Here is a 25,557-nt window from a genome sequence, read left to right as displayed (position 1 = left end):
ACCTGGAGTTAAGTTACTAGGGTGGGGCTGTGTAAATGTTTGGTGACTCACTAAAGAAAGTTGGGATCTGGGGTGCCGGCACCTGGAGGACACAGAAGAAACAAAAGTTGGGGGGCTGGCGAAGGTCGCTAGCACACTTTATCTCTGATTGGCGGAAGCGCTCAGAGTTTTCTTTATGGCGTCACCGAGTACCTGCCTGTAGAAAGGCCCCGTCTCCGTGACGTCACGCCGCATTGGCCAATGAAAGGCCTCAGTCTGCGGGCCCCGAGGAGGGTTGTGGGCCCTTTTTGTGAATGAAGCGCCACGGAACAGCCCTCCTGGGGTACCCACGAGCCGCGTCCTGCTGTGCCCCGGCGCCTACGCAGCAGCGGCCGCGGCCGCGGTGGGCACGCACGGTTACCCCGGGCAGCCCCGGCCGCCAGCGGCAGCCCCGTCGCCTCGGCCGCGCCAGCCGGCTGCGGGCACCTGGGGGCGGGCTGGGGGCGCCGGCCGCGGCAGGAGGCGCTGTAGCGAGGGCTGCGGCGCCGGTCCTGCGGCGGCCGCGGGAGGCAGCGGGGCAGGCGCTGTGGGCCGGGCTCCTCCTCCGGCTCCTGCGCGACCGCCTCCCGCCGGGCTCTGCCGGCGCCCGCCGTCCCCGCAGCGCCGCTCTGCGCCCGCCGCCCCGAGCGCCCGCGCGGGGCTGGCGGGAGCCTCGGCGGGCGCGCGGGCGCGCGGGGCCATGGTCGTGGCCCCCTGACGGGCCGCGGCCGCCTCCATGAAGCGGAAAAGCGAGCGGCGGTCGAGCTGGGCCGCCGCGCCCCCCTGCTCGCGGCGCTGCTCGTCGACCTCGCCGGGTGTGAAGAAGATCCGCAGCTCCACGCAGCAAGACCCGCGCCGCCGGGACCCCCAGGACGACGTGTACCTGGACATCACCGGTAAGCCGGCCAGTGGGCGCGCGGAGGGCCCCGGACGGCCGCACCCGGCGCGGGGCCCTGGCCCACCTCCCACCGGGCTGCCCGGGGCCTCCGGGGGCGGGCCGAAATGCTTTCGCCCCCACCCCCTTAAACGCCCCGGCCGCCACACCCCCTTTAGGAGCCTGGCTCCTGAGGAGCGCCCCCCGCTCCGAGTTTCTAGCTGCGTGGGCTGCGAGCTTTAACTTTAGCTGGTGCACCCTCCTCCACTAGCAAGATGGACCGAGGGTTACCTTTCTAAGTTGCGGGCGTCAGCCCGGCGCCTCGAACCTGCAGCTCCTCCCCGCGGGCTGCTTCTGAGTTCCTGTGGATTCCGCCTTCAGGGATTGCGAGCCCGGTTGGCCCTCGCGCGAGTCACAACCTCTGAATCAGCCCCAGAGGATTCCCCGAGCGCGCTGAACGCGCCTGGCACGGGAGCTGCCCCTTTTTGGCGTTGGCCAAACCCCCGCTGCTCCGTAGCCTTGGGACCCCGGGCGCCGAGTTGCCCGTCCGGCGCGGAAGCCCAAGCCCCTCTCCTGGGCCTCCCGCGCCCTGCCCCCTAGCGCGCCCCCCGAACGCCTCCGCCTCCCGGGGTCCGCTCCCCCCGGGGCCTCGAGAAGGAAGGTGTCACGTTGATGGCATTCGAGCCAGCCGGCAAGACGAATGTCCGGGTTGTCACTTTTGAGAAATCCCAGCCAGCCAGAGCAGGTAGCCAAGCAGCCCTTCGATAGCTGTTCTGTTAGTGCTGATTCGACTGTTCTTGGAGACTCATAAATCCAATTTGGCAGCTGTTAGGTTTGCTGGGATTGACAGTGACGCGTGTGAAGGCATTAAATGTGATGATGTATGTGGCAACGCTGTGTAAACAGCAGAGCTGTCCACGATTTTGAGGGAATTGGCAGTCTGTTTTCAGTGGCGGGGAATGTTGTCAACCTCGGTGCGTGGCGTTATTAAAAACTGTTTCCAGCCCCTAGCCTTTGATAAACCAGGTAAGCTGGAGTGGCGAGAACATTAAGTGGAAGTGTTTAGACAAACACAGACGTTTAGGAGAAATAATATTCTAGGTTCATGGACAATCTGGAAACTAAGTTCGTTTTGAAATGAAGCTGAGAGCAGAGCGGGTTTCTCGGCTTTGGTGGATGGCCCTTGGGAACCACAGCGGGCATAGGAAGGGGTTGCCCTGAGTACCAGTCCCCGGCCGGTAGCTGCGGGGGGTGTGCGGGAGGTGAAGCCTGCTGAGACTGAGAAGCCAAGTCCTTCTAACGTTGTGCCCTTCCCAGGAGAGGGCCTCGCCGAGGACGGGTGGAGCTGGGAGCGGGTGGGCCTATACATAGTTTCTGCCCGTTATTGTTTATACCTCTTGAAAGGATCTGTGTTGAATGGGATTTAATTTTAGGACAAGTAATGCATTTACATGGTACAGAACTCCAGTTCTAAAGGTGCACAGGAGTACGTGCCGAAAAGTTGGTCTCACAGTCTCCAAGTGTCCTTCTCTAGAGGCAACTACTCTTCCCAGTTTCTTGTGAAGCCTTCTAGAAATAGGCTGTGCATGCATACTATATATACTATATATTCTCTACCATACACGTGCGAGTAGCACACAACATGTTGTTTTGCACATTTTTCCGTTTTCATAGTGTTTCTTATTAGAAAGATTGTTCTGAGTTGGTGCATATAAGACTGGCTTACTTGATTTTAATTACTGCTTAGGCCAATGTACATACGGTTTTATGATAAAACCATTAACAAGTACGTATGGATTTAAATGTTTATGTAGATTTGAATGTTTTTTAACCTATTTAGACAGTCCCTGTTGATGAACATTTGGGTTTTCAATCAGAAGGTTTGTGACAGCAAAGTCATTGGAATAAATCTTTCTCCTTGATGGAGATGAAATATGATGTGGCTAGCCTTCGTGAGGCAGTCACCAATTAATTAACTTCAGAAAAATAGAACCAAGCAGAATACTGAGGAGGGGTGCGTTACATGAAATAAAAATGCTATCAGAGGGCAACCCACTCTGGTCCCCTTCCACGCTGCGGAAGCTTTGTTCTTTTGCTCTTCACAATAAATCTTGCTGCTGCTAAAAATAAAAAAATCCTATCCGATTGCAAGCCCTAATAATGGAAGGGTCCAGCTTTAATGTAAGGGAGCTCCAGGGGAGTAAAGGTTATAGTCACCTTTCCCTGTGACTTCTCTAGGTGTCCCTCAGTGATAGTCTTGGCTTCCTGGAAAAATGATACTTAATCAGTCTGTTGCAGTGTGATATACAAGGCCAATTAAAGTATCTTCAGATACAGAGTTCAGATTACTTTTTATTGGGCTTTCGGGGGAAGGCTTGAGGCCTGTCCTCAGCAAGTGGCAAACTGGTCCCTTCCTTCCCAACGTGTCTTTCCCTCCATTATTGTTTTCTTAATTTAAAAAGCAGTGCATGCACACTTCTAAAAAGTCAAACATTATCAAATGAGTTTTTTTTTTTTTTTTTTTTTGAGACAGAGTCTCGCTCTGTTGCCCAGGCTGGTGTGCAGTGGCTCAATCTCGGCTCACTGCAACCTCTGCCTCCCGGGTTCAAGGGATTCTCCTGCCTCAGCCTCCCAAGTAGCTGGGAATACAGGCGCCCGCCACCATGCCCGGCTAATTTTTGTATTTTTAGTAGAGACAGGGTTTCACCATGTTGTCCAGGCTAGTCTCGAACTCCTGACCTTGTGATCCGCCCGCCTTGGTCTCCCAAGGTGCTGGGATTACAGGCGTGAGCCTTCACCCAGCCTATCAAATGAGTTTTATGGAGTCTTCCTCCCTTGGTAATGTTTTTCCTCCTTCAATTTTCTGTGCACATTCAGGTTTCTGGAAATTGTGCCATACCAGCAAGATTAGTTCTCCTTTTTTTTGAGACGGAGTCTTGCTCTGTTGCCCGGGTTGAGTGCAGTGGCGCTATCTCGGCTCACCACAACCTCTGCCTCCCGGGTTCAAGCAATTCTCCTGCCTCAGCTTCCTGAGTAGTTGGAACTACAGGCACACGCCACCATGCCCGGCTAATTTTTGTAATTTTAGTAGAGATGGGGTTTCACTATGTTGGCCAGGCTGGTCTGGAACTCCTGACTTCGTGATCCCCCCTAGCCTAGATCTCCCAAAGTGCTGGGGTTACAGGCATGAGCCACCGCCCCCAGCTGATTAGTTATCTTTTGATGGCTGCATTGTATGGCCAAATCATGATTTATTTAGTAGTAATAAATAGATGGTTATTTGGGGGTTTTCCAGTCCCTATTGCAAATGGCTGCAGTAGCATCAATGTGTGTGTCTGTTTATATGTGTGACTATATCTATAGAGTGTATTTCTAGAGGTGAAAACGCCAGGCCAGAGTACATATGGACTTTATCCATTCCTCAGTGGACTTTTTGGCTATTAGGAATAATGCTGCTGTGAACATTCATATACAGGTTGTTGCATGGACACATTTTCAGTATAACACCCAGGAGTAGAATGGCAGGATCACATGGTATCTCCATGTTTAATGTTTTAAGGAACTGTCAGACTCTTTTTCCGGAATGGCTACGCCACCAGCATTCCCACCAGCATTCCCACAAGCAATGTACCAATTATTCCACATCCTTGCCAGCACTTAATATTGGATTGACAAGATTCTTTCACAGTGGAGTAGGTTTGTGAAAATTAATGCATGTTGTCACTTCCGTCCACCCTGCCCTTAAATACATCATTTTTTAACTTAGTCCCTTGACATTTTTATTGCAACCTATTTAATCTGTAAATTGAATTCCCATAGATCCCAGGATACTTCGTGTGTGTGTATTTAATATAGGATGCTTAATCCCTATTTTTGTTCCTGTCGTCATTTGTTATATAATCACTATTGTTTAGTATCTAGCCACCCACACCACTATACTGGGCATTTACTCTTACTAGGAGCGGACTAAGGGGTTTAACTCTCATTCCAACCCCATCCACCTCTCACGGAGCCATTCATTCACCTCTTGCCATGTGCAATGACATGGATTTTTTTACTTGAGCTGTACTGCTAGTTCAGTTTCAGTCCACCATGAAAACAAAAGGTCATAAAGACAGTGCAGGCCGGGCGCAGTGGCTCACGTCTGTAATCCCAGCACTTGGGGAGGTTGAGGTGGGTGGATAACCTGAGGTCAGGAGTTCGAGACCAGCCTGGCCAACATGGTGAAACCCCTTCTCTACTAAAAATTCAAAAATTAACTGGGCATGGTGGCACGTGCCTATAGTCCCAGCTACTTGGGAGGCTGAGGCAGGAGAATCTCTTGAACCAGGGAGATGGAGGTTGCAGTGAGCTGAGATTGCGCCACTGCATTCCAGCCTGGGTGACAGAGTGAGACTCCACCTCAAAAAACAAAACAAAACAGGCGGTGTAAACTGTAAGCGTTAAAGCTAAAAAGATGCTGGGTACAGATCAGAATGAGCTGTTACCAGTCTAGGAAACTGGAGGAAGTGGGGAGGTTGAGGAGGGTTTTCAAGGAAAAAATACTAGATTTTTCTATGAACCTCCTTAATGTCAGAGGTCTAAATCTTTATCTCTATTTTCCTATCCCTTAAATAGGGACCTCCATTCATGGCAGTGTACTTTCTCCTTTCCTCAGGAAAAAAAAATTTAAAGACTCTAACACTACTACATATATCTATGTTTGATAATTTATAAGATGTAATAGTTGGTGCAGAGCTTCGATTTATTTTACTATTTTTATTTTTAAAATTTCTGATTAGGCTGGGAGCAGTGACTCATGCCTGTAATCTCAGCACTTTGGGAGGCCAAGGCGGGCAGATCGCTTGAGCCCAGGAGTTCAAGACCAGCCTGGCCAATATGGCAAAACCCGTACTCTGGAGGCTGAGGTGGGAGAATCACTTGAGCCTGGGAGTTCAAGGCTGCAATGAGCTGTGTTCATTCCACAGCACTCTAGCCTGGGCAAAAGAGACATAGTGAAACTCTGTCTCAAAAAAAAAAGAAAGAAAAGAAAAATTCTGATTAGTAAAGAATATTGGTAATAGCTACTGGATAAAAGATTCTTGGTGGTTTGTGTTAAATTTCTTTACCTTTTTAAAAACAAGTTTTCCAGTGTCTGCTATGATCTAACTTTTAAAGACTGTCTGTATTATAATAGTAAATAATTTTATTGGAAAAACACTAATTGAGGTCAGGATTGCCATTTTAAAGCACTGATTAATGGTGATATATTGGATACTCATCAAATAAACAAATACAGCATTGTCTCCTCCCTCCTTCCTTTTTAAGATCTTTAAAATTCACAGCAGACATTAGACAGGGAAAATTTATTCATTAATTCAAGAAGTATTTATTGCATGCTTACTATGTAAAATAGTCATGCATATTCATTGCAGTGATGGAAGTATATTTTTCTTGATAGAAAAGGAATGCTGTTATGTAGAACACTGAGTCAAGGAGAAAAATTGCTTTTTCTTCAAGAGTTTTGTGTTATAGTAGATTATCCAGTTTCAGGAATTGAAGCCCATCATAGTGTGTAGTGTGCATTTTTCTTCTTGCCTATGTCTTGGTTCTCCTTTACTTACACTTAAATTTGTCTGTAATGTGAATTTGTTTTCTTGATTTCTATGCTTGCTTAATTCTTCAACATCTTCACTTCTGATATTCCTGTTAGTTATCTGCTTTAAATCTAATTCCTCAGGCACTCCAACACCACATGGAGGCAACAGTTTGACAGTTTCAAATGTCACTCCTTAAGTGGACATACAGAGTAGTTGGGCACAGACATGAATGGAAGGTGGAATAATTGTGTTGCAGAAATGGTACTGATGCCAGGGAGTTGCCAGTCAGTGCAAATTGTAATTGCTCTGTGCTTTTCAATGGGAAGGAATGTTCCCAGTTTCTGTTGGGGTTAGGAAGAGCTGGACTGAAACCACACTGGATTTTCAGGATGGAAGAAGGGCATTGATGCACACAAGTGACATTTCTTGGAAATTTCTGAGATAGTCTGTGAGAATCACTGAATTGATAGGACGGGGAAAGAATTTCAAGAGATCAAAACCCTCCACATTCCCCTGTGAAGAAGCCAAAAGGCCAGAGATAAAATTGGGCCACAATGATGTAGTTTCTTTTTGGCAAAGCCATGACTACCTGACTTTTACTGTTGCCAGCAGATAAAGCTGCTTCACAGAGTTGTACATAAATGATTTATTGGATATCTCCTAGTTAGTCCTGTGCTACTTAGGCTAGGAGATGAATAATTACCTACTGAATTTGAGGAAAATGAGCAAAACAAGTACATCATTCAGGTCTTCTGCAGGTCATGCTGTTTTCCAAATTGACTGTCATTAACAGCCCCAGTTTTCCGGATATTTTATTCATTCAACAAATGCATAATGAATTTGTGCAAATGAATACCTACTCTGCCAAGCTTTCTTCCCCTCAAGTGCTAAAAATAGAGCACTGCTAGAGATAGTCCCTGCTCTCATAGAGTTTATGTTTTCGGTGTTAATTAAGAAAATAACACTGGGAGGGTCTGAGGGAGAACTAGCATATAGAGTAACCATATCGCATATTGCGGTTGAAATCTTTAGGGAAGAAAAACTTTAATCAAAGAGTTTTTGAAGAGCCAATTCTATGAGGCCAGCTAAGCTAGCCGCTAGGCATGAGGACACCGGGGAAACCTAGTCTCTGCCCCATCCCAGGGTTGAGCACAGACAGATTATTAGTAACCTTTTGGAGCCTCGATGCTTTCATCTGCCACAGATTTGTTGTGAGAATGAAATGAAGGGGATGCATATGAAGTGCCTGGCTTGATGCCCATTGATGGCCAGGGCTGCATCAGTGTTCTCTTGTGTCACACGCGTGACAGCAGCCGCGAGGACAAAGGGCAGGCTGAGGCACAGTCATCACGGCTGGAAGGGTTTCAAGCTAAGAAGCAAACATTCCCGTGTACTTGCACAAAAGGTTCAGTGAATCAGCACAGTGGAAATGCAGTGTGTTCCTCTCTCTGCTTCTGAGAGCGAGCTCAGGGCAGAAATGCTCCAGATGAGGCTGGCTCTGTATTTGTCAGAGCAGCGGAGGAGGTTTGGTGCCGTGGTGATCATCTTTTCTGCCTTGGGATAAATGTTAGAGTTTCTCTTTAGAAAGATTCCCTGTAAGAGGAGGAATAAACCAAAGCTGTTACTTCATTTGTGAGGCTATTGTTATGTATTTTTATTATACTGAAGACTTATATTGCCTAATATTAAATTTCAGCTAAGCTTATTGTTGGGGAGGTCTTCTTAAAGATGGGAGACCCCTCTACCATGGGAGAGCCTGAGGTAGAAAATAAAACAATATATGAAATTATTTACTGATAGAATATAAATTTTCAGAGTGGTTAATTTAAAAAATGCTCTTGTATATGTTTTAAAATAGTGTTTCACAGACGATTATCCAAAAGATTTGAAACTGATGGTGCATATTATTGGCAGACAGGGTCTTTTTTTGTTTTTTTGTTTGTAAAACAAATTGCTTTCAAAGGACCTTTCCATGCTTAATGTGTAGCAGAGAGACAAGTTATTTGGAAAGGTTGGGAATAGGATATAAAGAAGAAATGAGATCTTTAAATCTATTTTTTATTACCCTGGGAAAAATGAATTTTAGTAGCCAGTATTTTTTGTTTTCCTTCTCATCTTAGCTACTGAATATTTTTATAACCTAAGTAAATCCTTCACATTAACATTGTTATAAGGATCTGTAAGTTGACATGAAAACATGGACAGACCATCTGAACATCTCAAAGCCACGCCTCATCTAGATCAGGCACCTTTATGAATGAGGTAAGTAGGTGCGGAGTTGTTGAGGACAAATATGGAAGAGATTGTATTAGAGACAAACAGACTGGTTCGCAGGAACTAACTAATCTTCAAATATTGTTTCTTTCCACTATTTCGTTTTTAGCTTCCAAAGTGAGTCATTTGATTTCTAGTATTATAAGAAGAATTGACGTCCATATTAGGCAGGGATTACTTTTGAAAACATTTTCCAAAATTGATTGTAACCTTCCTAAACTCAAGGATATTGAACTGGAATGTGTAGATCTCATCTGGACTCTCTAGTTTGTATGAAAGTTTTACGCCCTTTTCTCTCTTTTTTTTTTTCTATAGCTTTTCATGGATACTGCTCCAACAAAGGTATTCAGATCATTGACTACTTTGCAGTTCTTTTATATGACTTTAAACTGTAGAATTTAATCGGTTAGTTGTCATTCTTGGTTCCGTCCTTTCCTGTTTGCTGGTCTTAATCTTATGTAGCAGATTCAGTTTTCTGTAACTGTAGAGCAGCATTGGTATGTTTATGACTTAAGTTGAAATTTGTCTTTATATGAAAGGTTTTGTTGGTTTCTGTGATAGTTAATACTGAAAGTAGTTTCTGCGATATTTCATTGGATTAATATGAATGCCAGGTTTTGGGTGGTAGATATTTTTTGGTAATATTCAGTTTTTCTTTTTAAATTGAATTTCACTTTCATAGGCTCTTGTGGAAAGGGTACTCACAATGAGTTGTTATAACTATAACAGCTACTCCTGATTTTTTTTTTGTGGTCATTTAGTTCTTTCTAGACATTTATTTGACTAATAGACAGATTTATATCCTATTTACTGAATTTGGCAAGAGGGAAATGTCATGAAATGCTAACTTGGGAAACAGGGAAGTGCTTCTATATTCTTTTTTTAATTTAAAAAGTATTCTTGCCGGGTGCGGTGGCTCACGCCTGTAATCCCAGCACTTTAGGAGGCCGAGGCAGGTGGATCACGAGGTCAGGAGATAAGACCATCCTGGCTAACATGCTGAAACCCCATCACTACTAAAAATACAAAAAATTAGCTGGGCGTGGTGGCAGGCACCTGTAGTCCCAGATACTCGGGAGGCTGAGGCAGGAGAATGGCGTGAACCCCCGGGGGCGGAGCCTGCAGTGAGCTGAGATTGCGCCACTTCACTCCACCCTGGGTGACAGAGTGAGACTCCATCTCAAAAAATAAATAAATAAATAAATAAAGTATTCTTATTCACTTTGACTTTCAAATGCCTCAGATACGGGCAGTAAGCAAAAAACAAATCTGAATGGGTGTGTGTGTGTGTGTGTGTGTGTGTGTGTGTGTATCTATATATCTTTCCAATTTAAAACAATTCTAACTTTAATCTCTTGGTCTTTTATACAGCTTCTTTAATCTCAGCATTATTTATATTCTAGAGGAGCAATTCTCTTAGAGAATGCTTCATTCACCAGTTGGTTCAAAAATTTGGTCCTATTCATTGTCTTTGAGTCTGAAAAGCTGAAGAAGCTAGGCTGGATAAATTAATTCTAGTTGCATAAGATCACATATCAATTTCATTTCTCAGGTAGTTCAGTTTTATACCATTAAAATTTGGTTGGCAGTGTACTTTTTACAAAATAAAAACATCTTGTTCCTGATGTCTGTGATATTTATTGTTCTTTCAAGTTCTCATTTGAAAGTAAAATTACTTTCTTGGCACTGCTTTGCAATTTATGACATTGATCTTTTTATATCCAATCCATAATGCAATACTATCATTACAAATTCTGAATTCTGCAAAGCCTTCTCTCAATTTTAGGACCATCTCAGCTGAATCATTCTTTGCGTTTTGCTCATTTATTATCTATATTTATATGAATGGTGCTATGGAATTAATTAATGTATCCATTCAACAAGTATTTATTGAGTAACTACTTGAATTGGGCCAAGTGTTATTAAAGAATGGAGGGGCAAGGGATGTGAAGATTTAGAACATGCCCCTTTTCCCTGAAGACTGAGAAAGAATACACTCTTAAATCATCATCTGAATGAAGACAGGTAATGAAAGAATTAGTCATTATGTAGTTTTGCTCTTTTCTTCATTTAAATAGCATCAGTTTGAAAGAATTGTGTGTTGGAAATGCCACTCGATCATTCCTATACAAAATGAATAATTTGGGCTGGGCACAGTGGCTCACGTCTGTAATCCCAGCACTTTGGGGATGCCATGGCAGGTGGATTACTGGAGGGCAGGAGTTCAAGGCCAGCCTGGTCAACATGGTGATACCCCATCTCTACTAAAAATACAAAATTAGCCAGGCGTGTTGGCATGCACCTGTAATCTCAGCTACTCAGGAGGCTGAGGCAGGAGAATTACTTGAACCAGAGGTTGCAGTGAGCAGAGATTGTGCCACTGCACTCCAGCCTGGGTGAAAGAGTGAGACTCCATCTCAAAAAAATATATATATGAATAATTTTTCCAATGTCTGGTGAAAATCTGTCTTGTGTGTCTTTGTGTGTGTGTGTGTGTGTGTGTGTGTGTGTGTGTGTTTTAACCTTTAAAAGAAACAACAGGGAATAGTGTCATTTTGGTATGTAACTGATCATATATAAGTATATGTTAATAATTCACCGAAAACCCTATCTCTACTAAAATACAGCTAAAGGAAAAGGTCTACATTTCAATTAGTTCTATATCTCTAATTTGGATCTCTTGCTATCCCAGAGGATATAATTTAAAAAAAGATTTCTTGTTTATTCTCAGTAAGAAGTAATTACAGAGCACCTTTAAGCTGAGTATTGCTTCTTAAATTGAAGGCACTAAAGATAAAGATTGCTAAATATTTCGGGAACTAGATTTAATTGTGTGACTTGAACTGAAAAGCATTCTAATTTTCCATTCTTTTATGGGTGCTGGGGAAGAACTGCTTTGACATGAATGTATAATAGAATTAAAATGTCGGTCTTAAATTTTGGGGAGTTGTTCTCAGTTTGCTCTTGGAATTTATTATTGTAATACTGTCATTAGATAGTTTGTTGGAAGCAGCTAATACGTGAAAGTGAAGCATCTTAATATGCATCTCTTTTCTTTCTGACAATGAACTGTCAAAAAAGCTTTGAGTTTAGCTAACAAACACAGCTGAGGCTGGGATTTTAACTCCACTATTAATATATTCTAATTTTAAACTACTGTAACTGAAAGGGCATACAGCACTAATTCAATCCAGACATGTTTGAGTGCGTTTGATAGTCTCATCCTTGTAATAGCTGCTGAAAAAGATGTGGTAGAGATTTCAGACTGGACCACTGATGTCTGGGAATTGACACTAGCACACAGACTGGGTCAGGCAAGGTATAACCTGGTGCCGCCAGCTGTTTTGCATGGAAGACCTTATCTGTAAAACTCATAGAGAGTCAAACAAGATGTGTGCCTCTGAATGAATGGGATCCTTGGAAAGGAGTTTTAAAATAGGTTTTAAAGGTTTTCTATTTTCCCCTCCAGAACCAGCAGGAACTGTTCTGGATCACAGCAACACGAGTCTGCTTTCTGCTTCTTGAGAGAGCCATTGCCCCTGTGGTGGCAGTTGTGTGGTGGGTGATAGCTGGGAGTGGGAATCGACTCTACTCCAGCATGAGGGAAAGATTCTTTTCCGACTTCCCCAGACCCGTCCCACATTGCTCTCGTATTCTGCCACTAACAAGAATGAAGAGATCACATTGGCCGGGCGCGGTGGCTCACGCCTGTAATCCCAGCACTTTGGGAGGCCAAGGCGGGTGGATCACGAGGTCAGGAGATCGAGACCATCCTGGCTAACACAGTGAAACCCCGTCTCTACTAAAAATGCAAAAAAAAAATTAGCCAGGCGTGGTGGCAGGCACCTGTAGTCCCAGCTACTCAGGCGGCTGAGGCAGGAGAATGGCGTGAACCCTGGAAGCGGAGCTTGCAGTGAGCCGAGATGGCACCACTGCACTCCAGCCTGGGCGACAGAGTGAGACTCCATCTTAAAAAAAAAAAAAAAAAAAAAAGACATCACGTTTAACCTGAAGTAAATAACAGCTTTGCTCCAAAATGAAAAAAAAAAAAAAATTAATGAAATCTGTCTTACTGAGGAAGACAGGAAAAGGAAGAAATACCTCAAAGCATCCCTTATCCATGGGGGCCTTTTCAGGTAGCATTGATCAGATTTTTAGAGCTTAAATTTATGGATTCAGAAGACAACCATTTCCTGCCACAGTGCTAATAGAATTTTTTCTTAATGTGAGAGTTTTGGGAATTTCCAAAATAAAGATATGTGGGATATTCTGAAAGCTAACCATTAAATTCCCAATAAACTCAGATTTTTTTTGTTGTTTTTTTTAATCAAAGCTCTGGATTAGGAGTTCTTATTTAAATTTTTTTTTTTTAATTTTTTTGAGACACAGTCTTGCTCTCTTGGCCAAGCTGGAATGCAGTGACACAATCATAGCAGCCTCCATTTCCTGTGCTTGTGATCCTCCCACCTCAGCCTCCTGAGTAGCTGAGACTACAGGTACACGCCACCATGCCCAGCTAATTTTTAAAAAAATTATTAGTAGGCCAGCCACAGTGGCTTACGCCTGTAATCCCAGCACTTTGGGAGGCTGAGGCAGGCAAATCATCTGAGATCGAGAGTTCGAGACCAGTCTGACCAACATGGAGAAACCCCATCTCTACTAAAAATACAAAATTAGCCGGGCGTGGTGGTGTGTGCCTGTAATCCCAGCTCCTTGGGAGGCTGAGGCAGGAGAATCGCTTGAACCCGGGAGGTAGAGGTTGCATTGAGCTGAGATCACACCATTGCACTCCAGCCTGGGCAACAAGTGTGAAACACCGTCTCCAAACACACACACACACAAACTTATAGTAGAGATGAGATCTCACTCTGTTGCCCAGGCTGGTCTAGAACTCCTGGGCTCAAGCTGTCCTCCTGCCCAGGCTTCCCAAAGTACTTGGATTACAAGCATGAGCACTGCACCTGGCTGGAACTCTTAGTTTAAAATGATTTCAGAGAACAAATAATATTCTTTTTTTTTTTTTAGATGGAGTCTTGCTCTGTTCCCCAGGCTGGAGTGCAGTTGTGCGATCTTGGCTCACTGCAGCCTCCGCCTCCTGGGTTCAAGCGATTCTCCTGCCTCAGCCTCCCGAGTAGCTGGGACTACAGGCACACATCACCACACCAGCTTATTTTTGTATTTTTAGTTGAAATGGGGTTTTGCCATGTAGACCAGGCTGGTCTCGAACTTCTGACCTCAGGTGATCTGCCCACCTCAGCCTCCCAAAGTGCTGGGATTACAGGCATGAGCCACCATTCCCGGGCAGCAAATATTATTTTAATATAGAGACTTATGAATATAAATATTAAGTTTTGTTGTTTAATGCTATAAAAGCTATTTTTTAGAAAAAGCCAATTTTTTGTGTACCTGTTACACATCCCATTGAACATAACACCATGCAGTGCTGCTTTGTTGTAACTATTTGTCTTTGAAAAAAAAAATTTTTTTTTTTTTTGAGGCAAAATTTCGCTCTTGTTGCACAGGCTGGAGTGCAGTGGCTCAATCTCGGCTCGCTGCAACCTCCACTTCCCGGGTTCAAACGATTCTCCAGCCTCAGCCTCCCTAAGTGCTGAGATTACAGGCATGAGCCCCTGCCCCTGGCCCTTAAAATATTTTACTAAAACTAAGTAGGCATATATATGTCTGCAGTCAGTGTCTTGCTTTGCATTCCCCAGAACAGATGCTGAGTCAAGGATCCAGTGAAAGTACTTCCTTTGGGAAATGATCCCAGGAAGCACTCACAGGGGAGTGGGGAAGTGAGATGGTAAGGAAAGGCAAGCCACAAATGGCTCATTATCAGGCAGGTTACTACTGTGGGAATGGAGTTAGAGGCCGCAGGGGAACCCTGGGAGCCAGTATAGGACACACGCTGCAGAGTTATCCTCACTGAGGGTTGAGGGCGTGGGATATTTATATGCCAGTCACTTACCCCTGCTTGTGGCTTGCTGGGGAGTGGGGAGTGATCATTTTCAAGTCCTGTGACAGTAGGCAAAATGGACTCTTTAGGCCAGAGAAAGCCCTGAAAGAAATAGTGGTACAATTGGAAATTGGAAATTGTGCTGAAAATGGGAAGGGGATATGGCTGGTTCTTAACAGCGCCTGCTGCATTCCATTAGGTTATTGTTATTTTTTTTTTTCCTCTGTGCTCTTAGTGCTATTATTGTAAGTTCTTAGCTGGTTCCCTCTCAACCATTATCCTTAAATTGAATGTGTTATTGTCACTATGTTGTGTCCTGGTAGGGCATTTTTGACAGTGAATGTTGAGAAAGCATATGCATGTGACAGGGCGGATTTGTTAGAAGCAATGGAAAGGTGAGTACTAAACTGGGTGTTTAAAATGCAAGCTTCAGCTGGGCACAGTGGCTCACACCTGTAATCCCAGCACTTTGGGAGGCAGAGGCGGGTAGATCACCTGAGGTCAGGAGTTCAAGACCAGCCTGGCCAACATGGTGAAACCCCCTCTCTACTAAAATACAAAAAAAGTAGCCTGGCATGGTGGTGCATGCCTATAATCCCAGCTACTTGAGAGGCTGAGGCAGGAGAATCGCTTGAACCCAGGAGGCTGAAGTTGCAGTGAGCCAAGATCGTGCCACTACACTCCAGCCTGGGGGACAGAGCAAGACTCTGTCCCCCTCCTGCCCCGCCCCCCGCAAAAAAAAAGGCCAGGTGTGGTGGCTCATGCCTGTAAGGCAGGTGGATTACGTGAGGTTGGGAGTTTGAGACCAGCCTGATCAACGTGGAGAAACCCTGTCTCTACTAAAAATACAAAATTAGCCGGGCGTGGTGGCGCATGCCTGTAATCCCAGCTACTCGGGAGGCTGAGGCAGGAGAATCGCTTGATCCCGGGAGGCGGAGGTTGTGGTGAGCCAAGATGGCACCATTGCACTCCAGCCTGGGCAACAAGAGGGAAACTCTGTCTCAAAATAATAATAATAATAATAATAATAATAATAATAATAATAATAATAAATGCAGGCTTCACGAGGCCTTTTCAAGGAAATGTTTAAGGAAACCAGGTAAAGATAAGTATGCAATTAAGGACTGTTGGAAGTTGTGTGATTTTTATGAAAGGCTTTATAAACATCACTGTAGCTTGGAAGTTTGACTAACAGTTGTGTAACTAGAATTATGGCCAGTGACAGGTCCTGACTTCGGTGAATGTGGAGTGACTGGAAGAGCTGAGCCATTGCCAGTGTAGCATGCCAGGAATGGATCTCCACGGAGACTGCGGATTCCGTTCAAGTTCCATTTCCAGGAACTCCTCGTCCTTAGCTAGACAGAGTGTGTGCCTGTAAAGTCAACCACTTTAAGTCTTTTATTTCGAATAAGGGAAGATAACAAATACTTTGGCACTCTTGGGAATGTTTCAAGGTGGATCTACTGGTTTAATTGTCCAGGGTTTCTAATCTGTGTGTCACATGCTTACACGAAGCTAGGCAATAGGGAGATCACAGGTTACCGCATGTGATGTCACTCAGTGCTGTTTACTATCGGTACCTTTTTGGATGCTTTCCTCTCTTTATTAAAATCTTGCGCAGTGCCTTTTCATTTTTTCTTCGGAGGTAATTCAGTCTGTTCTTACTGGAGGGGAAAAATAAGTCATAGTGCTAATCTTGTAAGAAGTGGAATTTAACATGCTCAAGCTTTCACATGGGATCAAGATCCAATAATAAAAGCCTTGACGTTGGAAGCTTAATAGTTTTAGAAATAATTTTTCTGCAGTTTCTCGAATGTCAGTGGGCAGCATTTAGAACGTGTTTGACTAAGTAGTGCTGGTCTTCCTCCCCTTTAAGCCTGCACTTGTGGTGCAGCCAGGTTTCTAGTTTCATGACGCATTTATCATTGGCCTATGCCTGGCCCTTGGTTAGGCTTCCTGTATTTTTCAGACGTGGCCAACTAGACAGCATTATACCTCTTCACCTAGAGTTGCTTTCTTTTTTTTAAGTTTTTCATTTTATTTTGTTTATTTTTTTAATAGGTAATATAGGCATGTAGTTCAAAATTCAAAAGATAACAAAAGAGTAAACAACATAGACTAAGGCACTTTCCTGTTTTCCCTCCCCATAATCTGTCAATATTACTAACCTGTTGTGTGTCTTACCAGAGATGTTTTGTGTATTTACGTGTGTGTGTGTGTGTGTGTCCGTTTCTATCACCTCAAATGATACCACATTATTCTCATTGTTCTGCATCTTGTTTTTTTTCACTGCTCTTAGGTTACTCAATGAGCACAGAATTGGAACAAAGGGAGATGGAAGATCTTAACGGATGGTTAAGCTTCTGGTTTCCATCCAGTAGCTGGCTGGAAGCTGATGGTTTCAAGCTGCTCTAAGTCGAGATGTGGTGATAATAGCCTTGGTGTAGTTACTGTCTCTTCAGTGCTAAGGCTCCTGCTAAACCTGCGTCTCTCCCCAGCCCACAAATAAAGTTTCTATGATAATAGGTGCTCATTACTTTTAAAAAAAGAACGCAGAGAGAGAAAAAAAAAATCACCAGTGATCCTAATAGCAAAGAATAGCTAATTCCATTAGTTAGGTTAGACTTGGTTGTGTGGTGATATAGTTTGGCTGTGTCCCCACCCAAATCTCATGAATTGTAGCTCCCACAATTCCCACGTGTAGTGGGAGGGACGCCGGTGAGAGGTAATTGAATCATGGGGGCAGGTCTTTCCTGTGCTGTTCTCATGATAGTGAATAAGTCTTATGAGATCTGATGGTTTTATAAAGGGGAGTTTCCCTGCACAAGTTCTCTTCTCTTGTCTGCTGCTGTGTGAGATGTTCTGCCATGATCATGAGGCCTTCCCAGCCACGTGGAACTCTGAGTCTGTTAAACCTCTTTCTTTTGTAAATTGCCGAGTTTCGGGTATGTCCTTATCAGCAGTGTGAAAACGGACTGACATATGTGGTAATAAAAAATAAGACCCCCAAATCTCAGCAGCTGAAAAATACAGATGTAATTCTTTTTTGCAGAGGTGCTGTGCTTCAGCAGGGAGCTGTGCTTGTTGTGACTGCTTGGGGACATGGGCTGATGAGCAGCATCTTCTCAGTATTGCTGGTCCCTGTGCAGAGGGAAAAGAGCTGTGGAAGGTCTGGAATTAACATTTAGATGCCTTTTTCCACTCATAGCTCACGGGCCAGAAGTAATCAAATGGTTCCATCCAACAGGCCAGAAATATTTGGTGAACAGCACTAATGACTACCACAGTTAGTTTTTGTTTTGTTTTGTTTTGTTTTTGTTTTTGTTTTTGAGACTGAGTCTCGTTCTGTCATCCAGGCTGGAGTGCAGTGGCGCGATCCTGGCTCACTGAAAGCTCCGCCTCCTGAGTTCACGCCATTCTCCTGCCTCAGCCTCCTGAGTAGCTGGGACTACAGGCACCCACCACCACGCCCAGCTAATTTTTTGTATTTTTAGTGGAGATGGGATTTCACTGTGTTAGCCAGGATAGTCTCGATCTCCTGACCTTGTGATCAGCCCACCTCGGCCTCCCAATTTTTTTTTTTTTTTTTTTGAGACAGTGTCTTGCTCTGTCGCCCAGGCTGGAGTGCAGTGGTGCGCTCTCAGCTCACTGCAAACCCCCACCTCCTGGTTTCAAGTGATTCTCCTGCCTCAGCCTCCAGAGTAGCTGGGACTGCAGGCGCCTGCCACCACACCCGGCTAATTTTTGTAGTTTTAGTAGATGGGGTTTCACCATGTTGCCCAGGCTGGTCTCAAACTCCTGACCTCAAGTGATCTGCCGCCTCGGCCTCCCAAAGTGCTGGGTTTACAGGTGTGCCACGCCCGGCCCTTTTGTAAGTTTTTTTTTTTGAGACAGAGTCTTTTTCTGTCACCAGGCTGGAGTGCAGTGGTGCAATCTCGGCTCACTGCAACCTCTGCCTCCCGGGTTCAAGCAATTCTCCTGCCTCAGCCTCCCAAGTAGCTGGGACTACAGGCACGCGCCACCATGCCCAGCTAATTTTTCTATTTTTAGTAGAGACGGAGTTTCACCATGTTGGCCAGGATGGTCTCAATCTCTTGACCTCATGATCCGCCTGCCTTGGCCTCACAAAGTGCTGGGATTACAGGTGTAAGCCACCACACCTGGCCCCACAGTTAGGTTTTTAGATTGTTCAGAGCATGTTTAGATACACAGATATGTCTATAGAGAAATACACTTTTTTTTTTTTTGAGAGGGAGTCTTGCTATGTCGCATATACTTTCACATCAACAAGATAAATATTCCAAGTACTATCATATCATTACTTTCTTCCTATTTCATATAATGTAGTGGAATATTTTATTGTCATAAACACTTCTAAACATGGATATCTTTTTTTAGTGGATGCATACTGTTCCATTATATGGTTGCATAATAATCTATTTCCTTATGTATCCTCTACTGAGAAAAATGTACATAAATTCATTTGCATAACATTGGGTAGAGAATTTTAGGAGTTGTGGACACCATCCCTAGCCAAGCCATGGATTGCTGTTATAGTTTATAGGTTATAAACACAAACGCTAGGCCGGGTGCAGTGGCTCATGCCTGTAATCTCAGCACTTTGGGAAGCTGAAGCAGGTGGATCACGAGGTCAGGAGTTTGAGACCAGCCTGGCCAATATGGTAAAACTCTGTCTCTACTAAAAATACAAAAATTAGCCGGGCTTGGTGGCGCACACCTGTAATCCCAGCTGCTCGGGAGGCTGAGGCCGGAGAATCGCTTGAACTCAGGAGGTGGAGGCTGCAGTGAGCCAAGATCGCACCATTGCATTCCAGCCTGGGCAACAGAGTTAGACCCCATCTCAAAAAAAAAACACAAGCTCTATTTAGAATACTCTCTCCTTATCCCATTAATCTCCCTCATAAGATACCTTTTAATAACTTTTTACACTTGATATTTTGGTAGGTAAATAAATTCACATGGTTCTGAGAATAAGTATAAAGTGAAGAGCCTCTCATCAGCCCCTCCTTGCCGTCATCTGTCCAGTTCTTCTTACCCCACTATCCCTCACAGATTTTAATTTCTCATTTCCCTCCAGAATTTTTTAAAAAAATGTATTTGCATATATATATATATATATATATATATATATATATATATATAATTTTTTTGGTATAGATGGGCTCTTGTTATGTTGTGCAGGCTGGTCTCAAACTTCTGGCCTCAAGTGATTCTCCCACCTCGGCCTACCAAAGTGCTGGGATTACAGGTGTGAGCCATCATGCTCAGCCAAGATTCTTTAAAAAGTTATTATTTTACCCTTTTTATTTTGGAATAAAATTGGATTTATAGAAAAGTTACATTTAGAAATAACGGCCAGGTACGGTGGCTCATGCCTGTAATCCCAGCACTTTGGGATGCCAAGGTGGATGGATCACGAGGTCGAGAGATTGAGAGCATCCTGGCCAACGTGGTGAAACCCCGTCTCTACTGAAAATACAAAAATTAGTTGGGTGTGGTGGCATGCGCCTGTAGTCCCAGCTACTTGGGAGGATGAGGCAGGAGAATCGCTTGAACCTGGGAGGTGGAAGTTGCAGTGAGCTGCGCCACTGCACTCCAGCCTGGTGACAAAGTGAGACTCCGTCTCAAAAAACAAAACAAAACAAAAGAAAAGTTACAGAAATAATACAGAGAGCTCACCCAGTTTCCTGAAATGAAAGCATCTTATGTTGCCATAGTATGTTTGTCACCACTAAGAAGCTAACATCATTGTGAATTATTAACTAAACTCCAGATTTTATTTGGATTTCCCCAGGTTTTTCATTAGTATCTTTGTTCTGTTCAGGATACAGTCCAGGACACTACATTGCATTAAACAGATTCTCTTTGAATTGAGAGATAGCATGTGCTCCATGTGGTTCTGCATTTACTGTTCTCAACTGAACAGAATGAATTATGATGATGTCATAATTCATTGATTTCAAAATCCAATGGAATGTAACTATTATTTTTGAGTACTTCTTCTTTTTTTTTTTTTAAATGGAGTTTCACTCTTGTTGCCCAGGCTGGAGTGCAATGGCGAGATCTCGGCTCACTGCAACCTCCGCCTCCTGGGTTCAAGTGATTCTCCTGCCTCAGCTTCCCGAGTAGCTGGGATTACAGGCACCCATCACGATGCCTGGCTAATTTTTTGTATTTTTAGTAGAGATGGGGTTTTGCCATGTTGGCCAAGTTGGTCTTGAACTCCTGACCTCAGGTGATCCGCCCACCTTGGCCTCCCGAAGTGCTGGGATTACAGGTGTGAGCCACCACACCCGGCTCTAAGTACTTCTAAGAAAGGAAAAATGCTGCCAATTATAATGTAAGTTACTAATTACAAGATACAGCATAATTTCAGAGATGTTCAAATGTGAGAAAAGTACATTTTAGATTTAATGGAATATGATACATCTTGGAAAGATTTCAACTTTATTTCACAGAATTTTCTCATTCTTTTTGTACCTACATAGAATTTCACTTTATAATATACAAAAGATCTTTAAGCAAGCCCTTATTGATACTCATGTGGATTGTTTTCTGTCTTTAGGTATTAAAATGCTGTATTCAATAATTTGGGACATATATGTCATTTCACATATATACAGATGTGTATCAGGGTGACATTCCAAAAGTGCACTGCTGAGTTAGAGGTATATGTATTTGTAATTTTGATGGAAGCTTTACCAATTTACAGTCCCACTGGCAATGTATGAGAATAGTTTTTTTTAATGACTTCACAAATAGGCCGGGCACAGTGGCTCACACCTATAATCCCAGCACTTTGGGAGGCCGAGGCAGGTGGATCACAAGGTCAGGAGTTCAAAACCAGCCTGGCCAAGATGGTGAAACCCCATCTCTACTGAAAATACAAAAATTAGCTGGGTGCAGTGGCAGGCGCCTGTAATCCCAGCTACTGGGGAGGCTGAGGCAGGCGAATGACATGAACCCAGGAGGCAGAGCTTGCAATGAGCCAAGATCGTGCCACTGCACTCCAGCCTGGGCGACAGAGCAAGACTCCATCTCAAAAAAACAAAAAACAAACAAACAAAAAACACTTCACAAATAAAGTGGGTTACCAAACTTTTAGATTTTTGCCAATCTAATATTTGGAAAATTATAGTCTCAATGTAGTTTTCATTTGTATTTCTCTTATGAGTATAGGTTGAGTTTCTGAAAACTGGCCATAAATATTCTTTGCGCATTTTTCTATTGGGCTGTTTCCAATTTTTATGCATTAGGCTCTTTCAATATTAGTGACATTATTATCTGTGATGAATTACAAATGTATTTTCTTTTTGTCGTTTACCTTTTGATTTGCTTATACTTGGTTAGTGCTTTGTGTTTGCTACACAAAGTTTATAGCTGACTCTGTTAATCTTTTCCATTATGGCTTTGGGATTTTAAGTCATAATTGTACTCAACAAATTTATTAAGGAGTTCCTCTATGTTTTCTTCCATTTCTCCCATCCTAGCCTTTACGCTATTGTCCTTATGAATTTTACTTTTACATATATTATAAATCCTGTTACTTTTGTTACTTTTGTCGAAATAATCATCTTCATCTTTTAAAGCAACTTAAATGAGGACAGTAAACTCTTAAACATTTCTCCATGTAGTAGTTAGCATTTCTAGGGCCATTCATTCCATTGTATAAATACAGATTTCCAACTGGCATTTTCCTTCTACCTGGAAGATACCTTTTAACATTTTTTATAGTGTAGATCTGCTAGTGATAAAGTCTTTCATCTTCTGAATGTCTAAAAATGTCTTCATTGTGCCTTTGTTTTTGAAGATTTTGCTTAGTGTTGAACTCTAGGTTGACATTTTTCATTTTTTTTCTTTGAATACTTTAAAGATGTTTCTCTCCTGTCTTTTTTTTTTTTTTTCTTTTTTGGAAACAAGGTCTTTCTTTGTTACCCAGGCTGGAGCGCAATGACACAATCTCGGCTCACTGCAACCTCCGCCTCCTGGGTTCAAGCGTTTCTCCTGCCTCAGCCTCCTGAGTAGCTGGGATCACAGGCGCATGCCACCATGCTCGGCTAATTTTTGTACTTTTAGTAGAGATGGGGTTTCACCATGTTGGCCAGGCTCATCTCAAACTCCTGACCTCAGGTGATCCACCTGCCTCGGCCTCCCAAAGTACTGGGATTACAGGAGTGAGCCACTGCGCCTGGCCCTCTCCTGTCTTATCACTTGAATTGGTAGCAACAATAAATCTGATAGCCTTCTTTGTTTCCCTGTGTGTAATATTTCTTTTTTCTCTGGCTGCTTTTAAGATTTTCTCTTGTTGGCTTTGAACAGTTTATGATGTGCATTGGTGTGGTTTTCTTTATGTTTCGTGTGCTTGAGATTGGTTGAACTTCTTGGATCTGTGTGCTTACAGAATTCATCAGTTTAGAAAGCTTTCAGCCATTACTTATGTAAATATTTTTTCTGCCTCCTTCTCCTTAACATATAATTATCTGCTTATTAGACCATTTTATGTTGTTGTATAGCTCACTCTTACACTTTTTTTTTTTTTTTTTTTTTTTTAAGATAGAGAAGGTCTCCATCTGCCGTCCAGGCTGGAGTGTAGTGGCGTGATCATAGCCCACTGCAGCCTTGACCTCCTGGATTCAAGTGATCCGCCCACCTCAGCCTCCTGTAGCTGGGACTACAGGCACACGCCACTGCTCCTGGCTAATTTTTGTATTTTTTGTAGAGACAGGATTTTACAATCTTATCCAGGCTGGTCTCCAACTTCTGGGCCCAAGCAATCCTCCCTCCTTGTCCTCCTAAAATGCTGGGATTGTAGGAGTGAGCCACTATGCCTGGCCTTCATTTTTTTGTATTGTTTTCCCTTCTCTTTTCATTTGTAGAGTTTCTAATGCTGTGCCTTCAGGTTCACTAATCTTTTCTTATCTCTTATCTGCCATTAGTCCTATCCAGTGTATTTTTCATCTCATAATTGTAGTTTTTATCTTCAGAAAAGTTCAGTTTGCGCCATTTTTATATCTTTCATGTCTTTTTGTGTGTTTTTTTTTTTTTTTTTTTGAGATGGAGTCTTGCACTGTCTCCCAGCAGGCTGGTGTTTCGTAGTGCAATCTCGGCTCACTGTGACCTCTGCCTCCCGGGTTCAAGCAATTCTCCTGTCTCAGCCTCCTGAGTAGCTGGAACTACAGGTCCGTGCCACCATGCCCGGCTAATTTTTGTATTTTTAGTAGAGACAGGGTTTCACCATGTTGGCCAGGCTAGTCTCAAACTCCTGACCTCATGATCTGCCCCCCTCAGCCTCCCAAAGTGCTGGGATTACAGGTATGAGCCATCATGCCCAGCCTTTTTTCTTTTCTTTTCTTTTCTTTTTTTTTTTTAAATAACAGCTCTAATTCACATATCATGCAGTTCACCAACTTAAAATGTGTATTTCAATGGTGTTTGCTGAAAGTTATATTTTATATAGTATTCAAATGTTAATTATTTAACTTTAAATATTTTTAAAGCTTTTTTAAATAAATGGAGTATTTGTAGAGTTGTGTACCTGTTACCATGATCTGATTTTAATATATTTTCATTATCCCCTCAAAAATGCTCATACCCAATAGCAGCTATTCCCTTCCCCTCACCTCTCCCAGCCAGGCGCAACTACGAATCTACTTTCTCTCACTACTTATTTCCTATTTTGAATATTTCATATAAATGAGATCATACTATTTGTGTTCTTTTATGCCTGGTTTCTTTTCACACAGCATGTTTGTGAGGTCCACCTATTTTATAGTATGTATCAGTATTTATTCCATTTTATGGCTGAATATTGCATTGTATGACGGTATCATATTTTGTTTACCAGTTGATGCACATTCAAGTTGTTTCTCCTTTTAGGCTATTATGAATAGTGCTGTTAAGAACATTCACGTACAAGTTTTTATGTGGGTGTGTATAGGTAGATGCCTATCTTACTGATATATGGAATGTAGTTATAGTAACTTGTAGCGTCTTTCTCTGCTGACTCCAACTGTGTATCATTTCTCAGTCTGTTTTGGTTGATTATTTTCTTCTTTACGGGTCATGCTTTTCTGCTTCGTTGTATGCCTGGCAATCTTTGACTGGATGCTGAATTTTACTTCATGGGTGTTAAATATTTTCGTATTGTTATAAACCTTAAACTTTCAGAGACGTAGTTAAGTTACTTAAACAGTCTGATACTTTCAGGTCTTGCTTTTATGATTTGTTAGGCAGACCTGGACCAATGCTTAGTTGAGGGCTAATTTTTCTTTTTCTTTTTGAGACGGAATCTCGCTCTCCCTCCAGGCTGAAGTGCAGTGGTGTGATCTCAGCTCACTGCAACCTCTGCCTCCGGGGTTCAAGCAATTCTTCTGCCTCAGCCTCCTGAGTAAGCTGGGACTACAGGCGCGTGCCACCACACCCAGCTAATTTTTGTATTTTAGTAGAGACGGGGTTTCACCATCTTGGCCAGGATGGTCTCTGTCTCTTGACCTCGTGATCCGTCTGCCTCAGACAGCCAAAGTGCTGGGATTACAGGCGTGAGCCACCGCGCCCAGCCAAGGGCTAATTATTATTTATTTCCCGAGTACTCCGTCCAGTGCCCCATGATGACTTAGGAGTGCTGAGAACAAGCACTCATGCCAGCCTGTACGATTCTGCTGTAATTCTTTCAGATGGTTCTCTCCTGGGCTTTTTTTTTTTTTTTTTTTTTTTTTTTTTTTTTTTTGAGACAGCCTTGCTCTGTTGCCCAGGCTGGAGTGCAGTGGCGCAATCTCCGCTCACTGCAACCTCTGCCTCCCAGGTTCAAGTGATTCTCATTCCTCAGCCTCCTGGGT

The 25,557-nt window shown here is 43.3% G+C and overlaps 1 protein-coding gene across 5 annotated transcripts in view; it reads left to right on the top strand.

Annotated features, from left to right (window-relative positions):
* Nucleotides 1–288: 288 nt before the first annotated feature.
* Nucleotides 289–25,557, top strand: part of CDC14B (cell division cycle 14B) — a 125,582-nt gene continuing 100,313 nt past the window's right edge. For 3 of the 5 annotated variants that reach the window (XM_031014624.3, XM_031014622.3, XM_031014623.3), the window contains exon 1: nt 289–914. In XM_031014624.3, coding sequence (XP_030870484.2) covers nt 755–914 — 160 coding nt within the window. In that variant the 5' untranslated portion in view covers nt 289–754. The remainder of the gene's footprint in view (nt 915–25,557) is intronic. The other 2 variants (XM_055350004.2, XM_055350003.2) reach the window with 1 other exon arrangement.

The sequence above is a fragment of the Gorilla gorilla genome, chromosome 13 (genome assembly GCF_029281585.2).
Source record: "Gorilla gorilla gorilla isolate KB3781 chromosome 13, NHGRI_mGorGor1-v2.1_pri, whole genome shotgun sequence".
Lineage (NCBI taxonomy): Eukaryota > Metazoa > Chordata > Mammalia > Primates > Hominidae > Gorilla > Gorilla gorilla.
The sequence above is the reverse complement of the archived record's forward strand: the minus strand, read 5'-3'. Positions and strand labels throughout refer to the sequence as shown.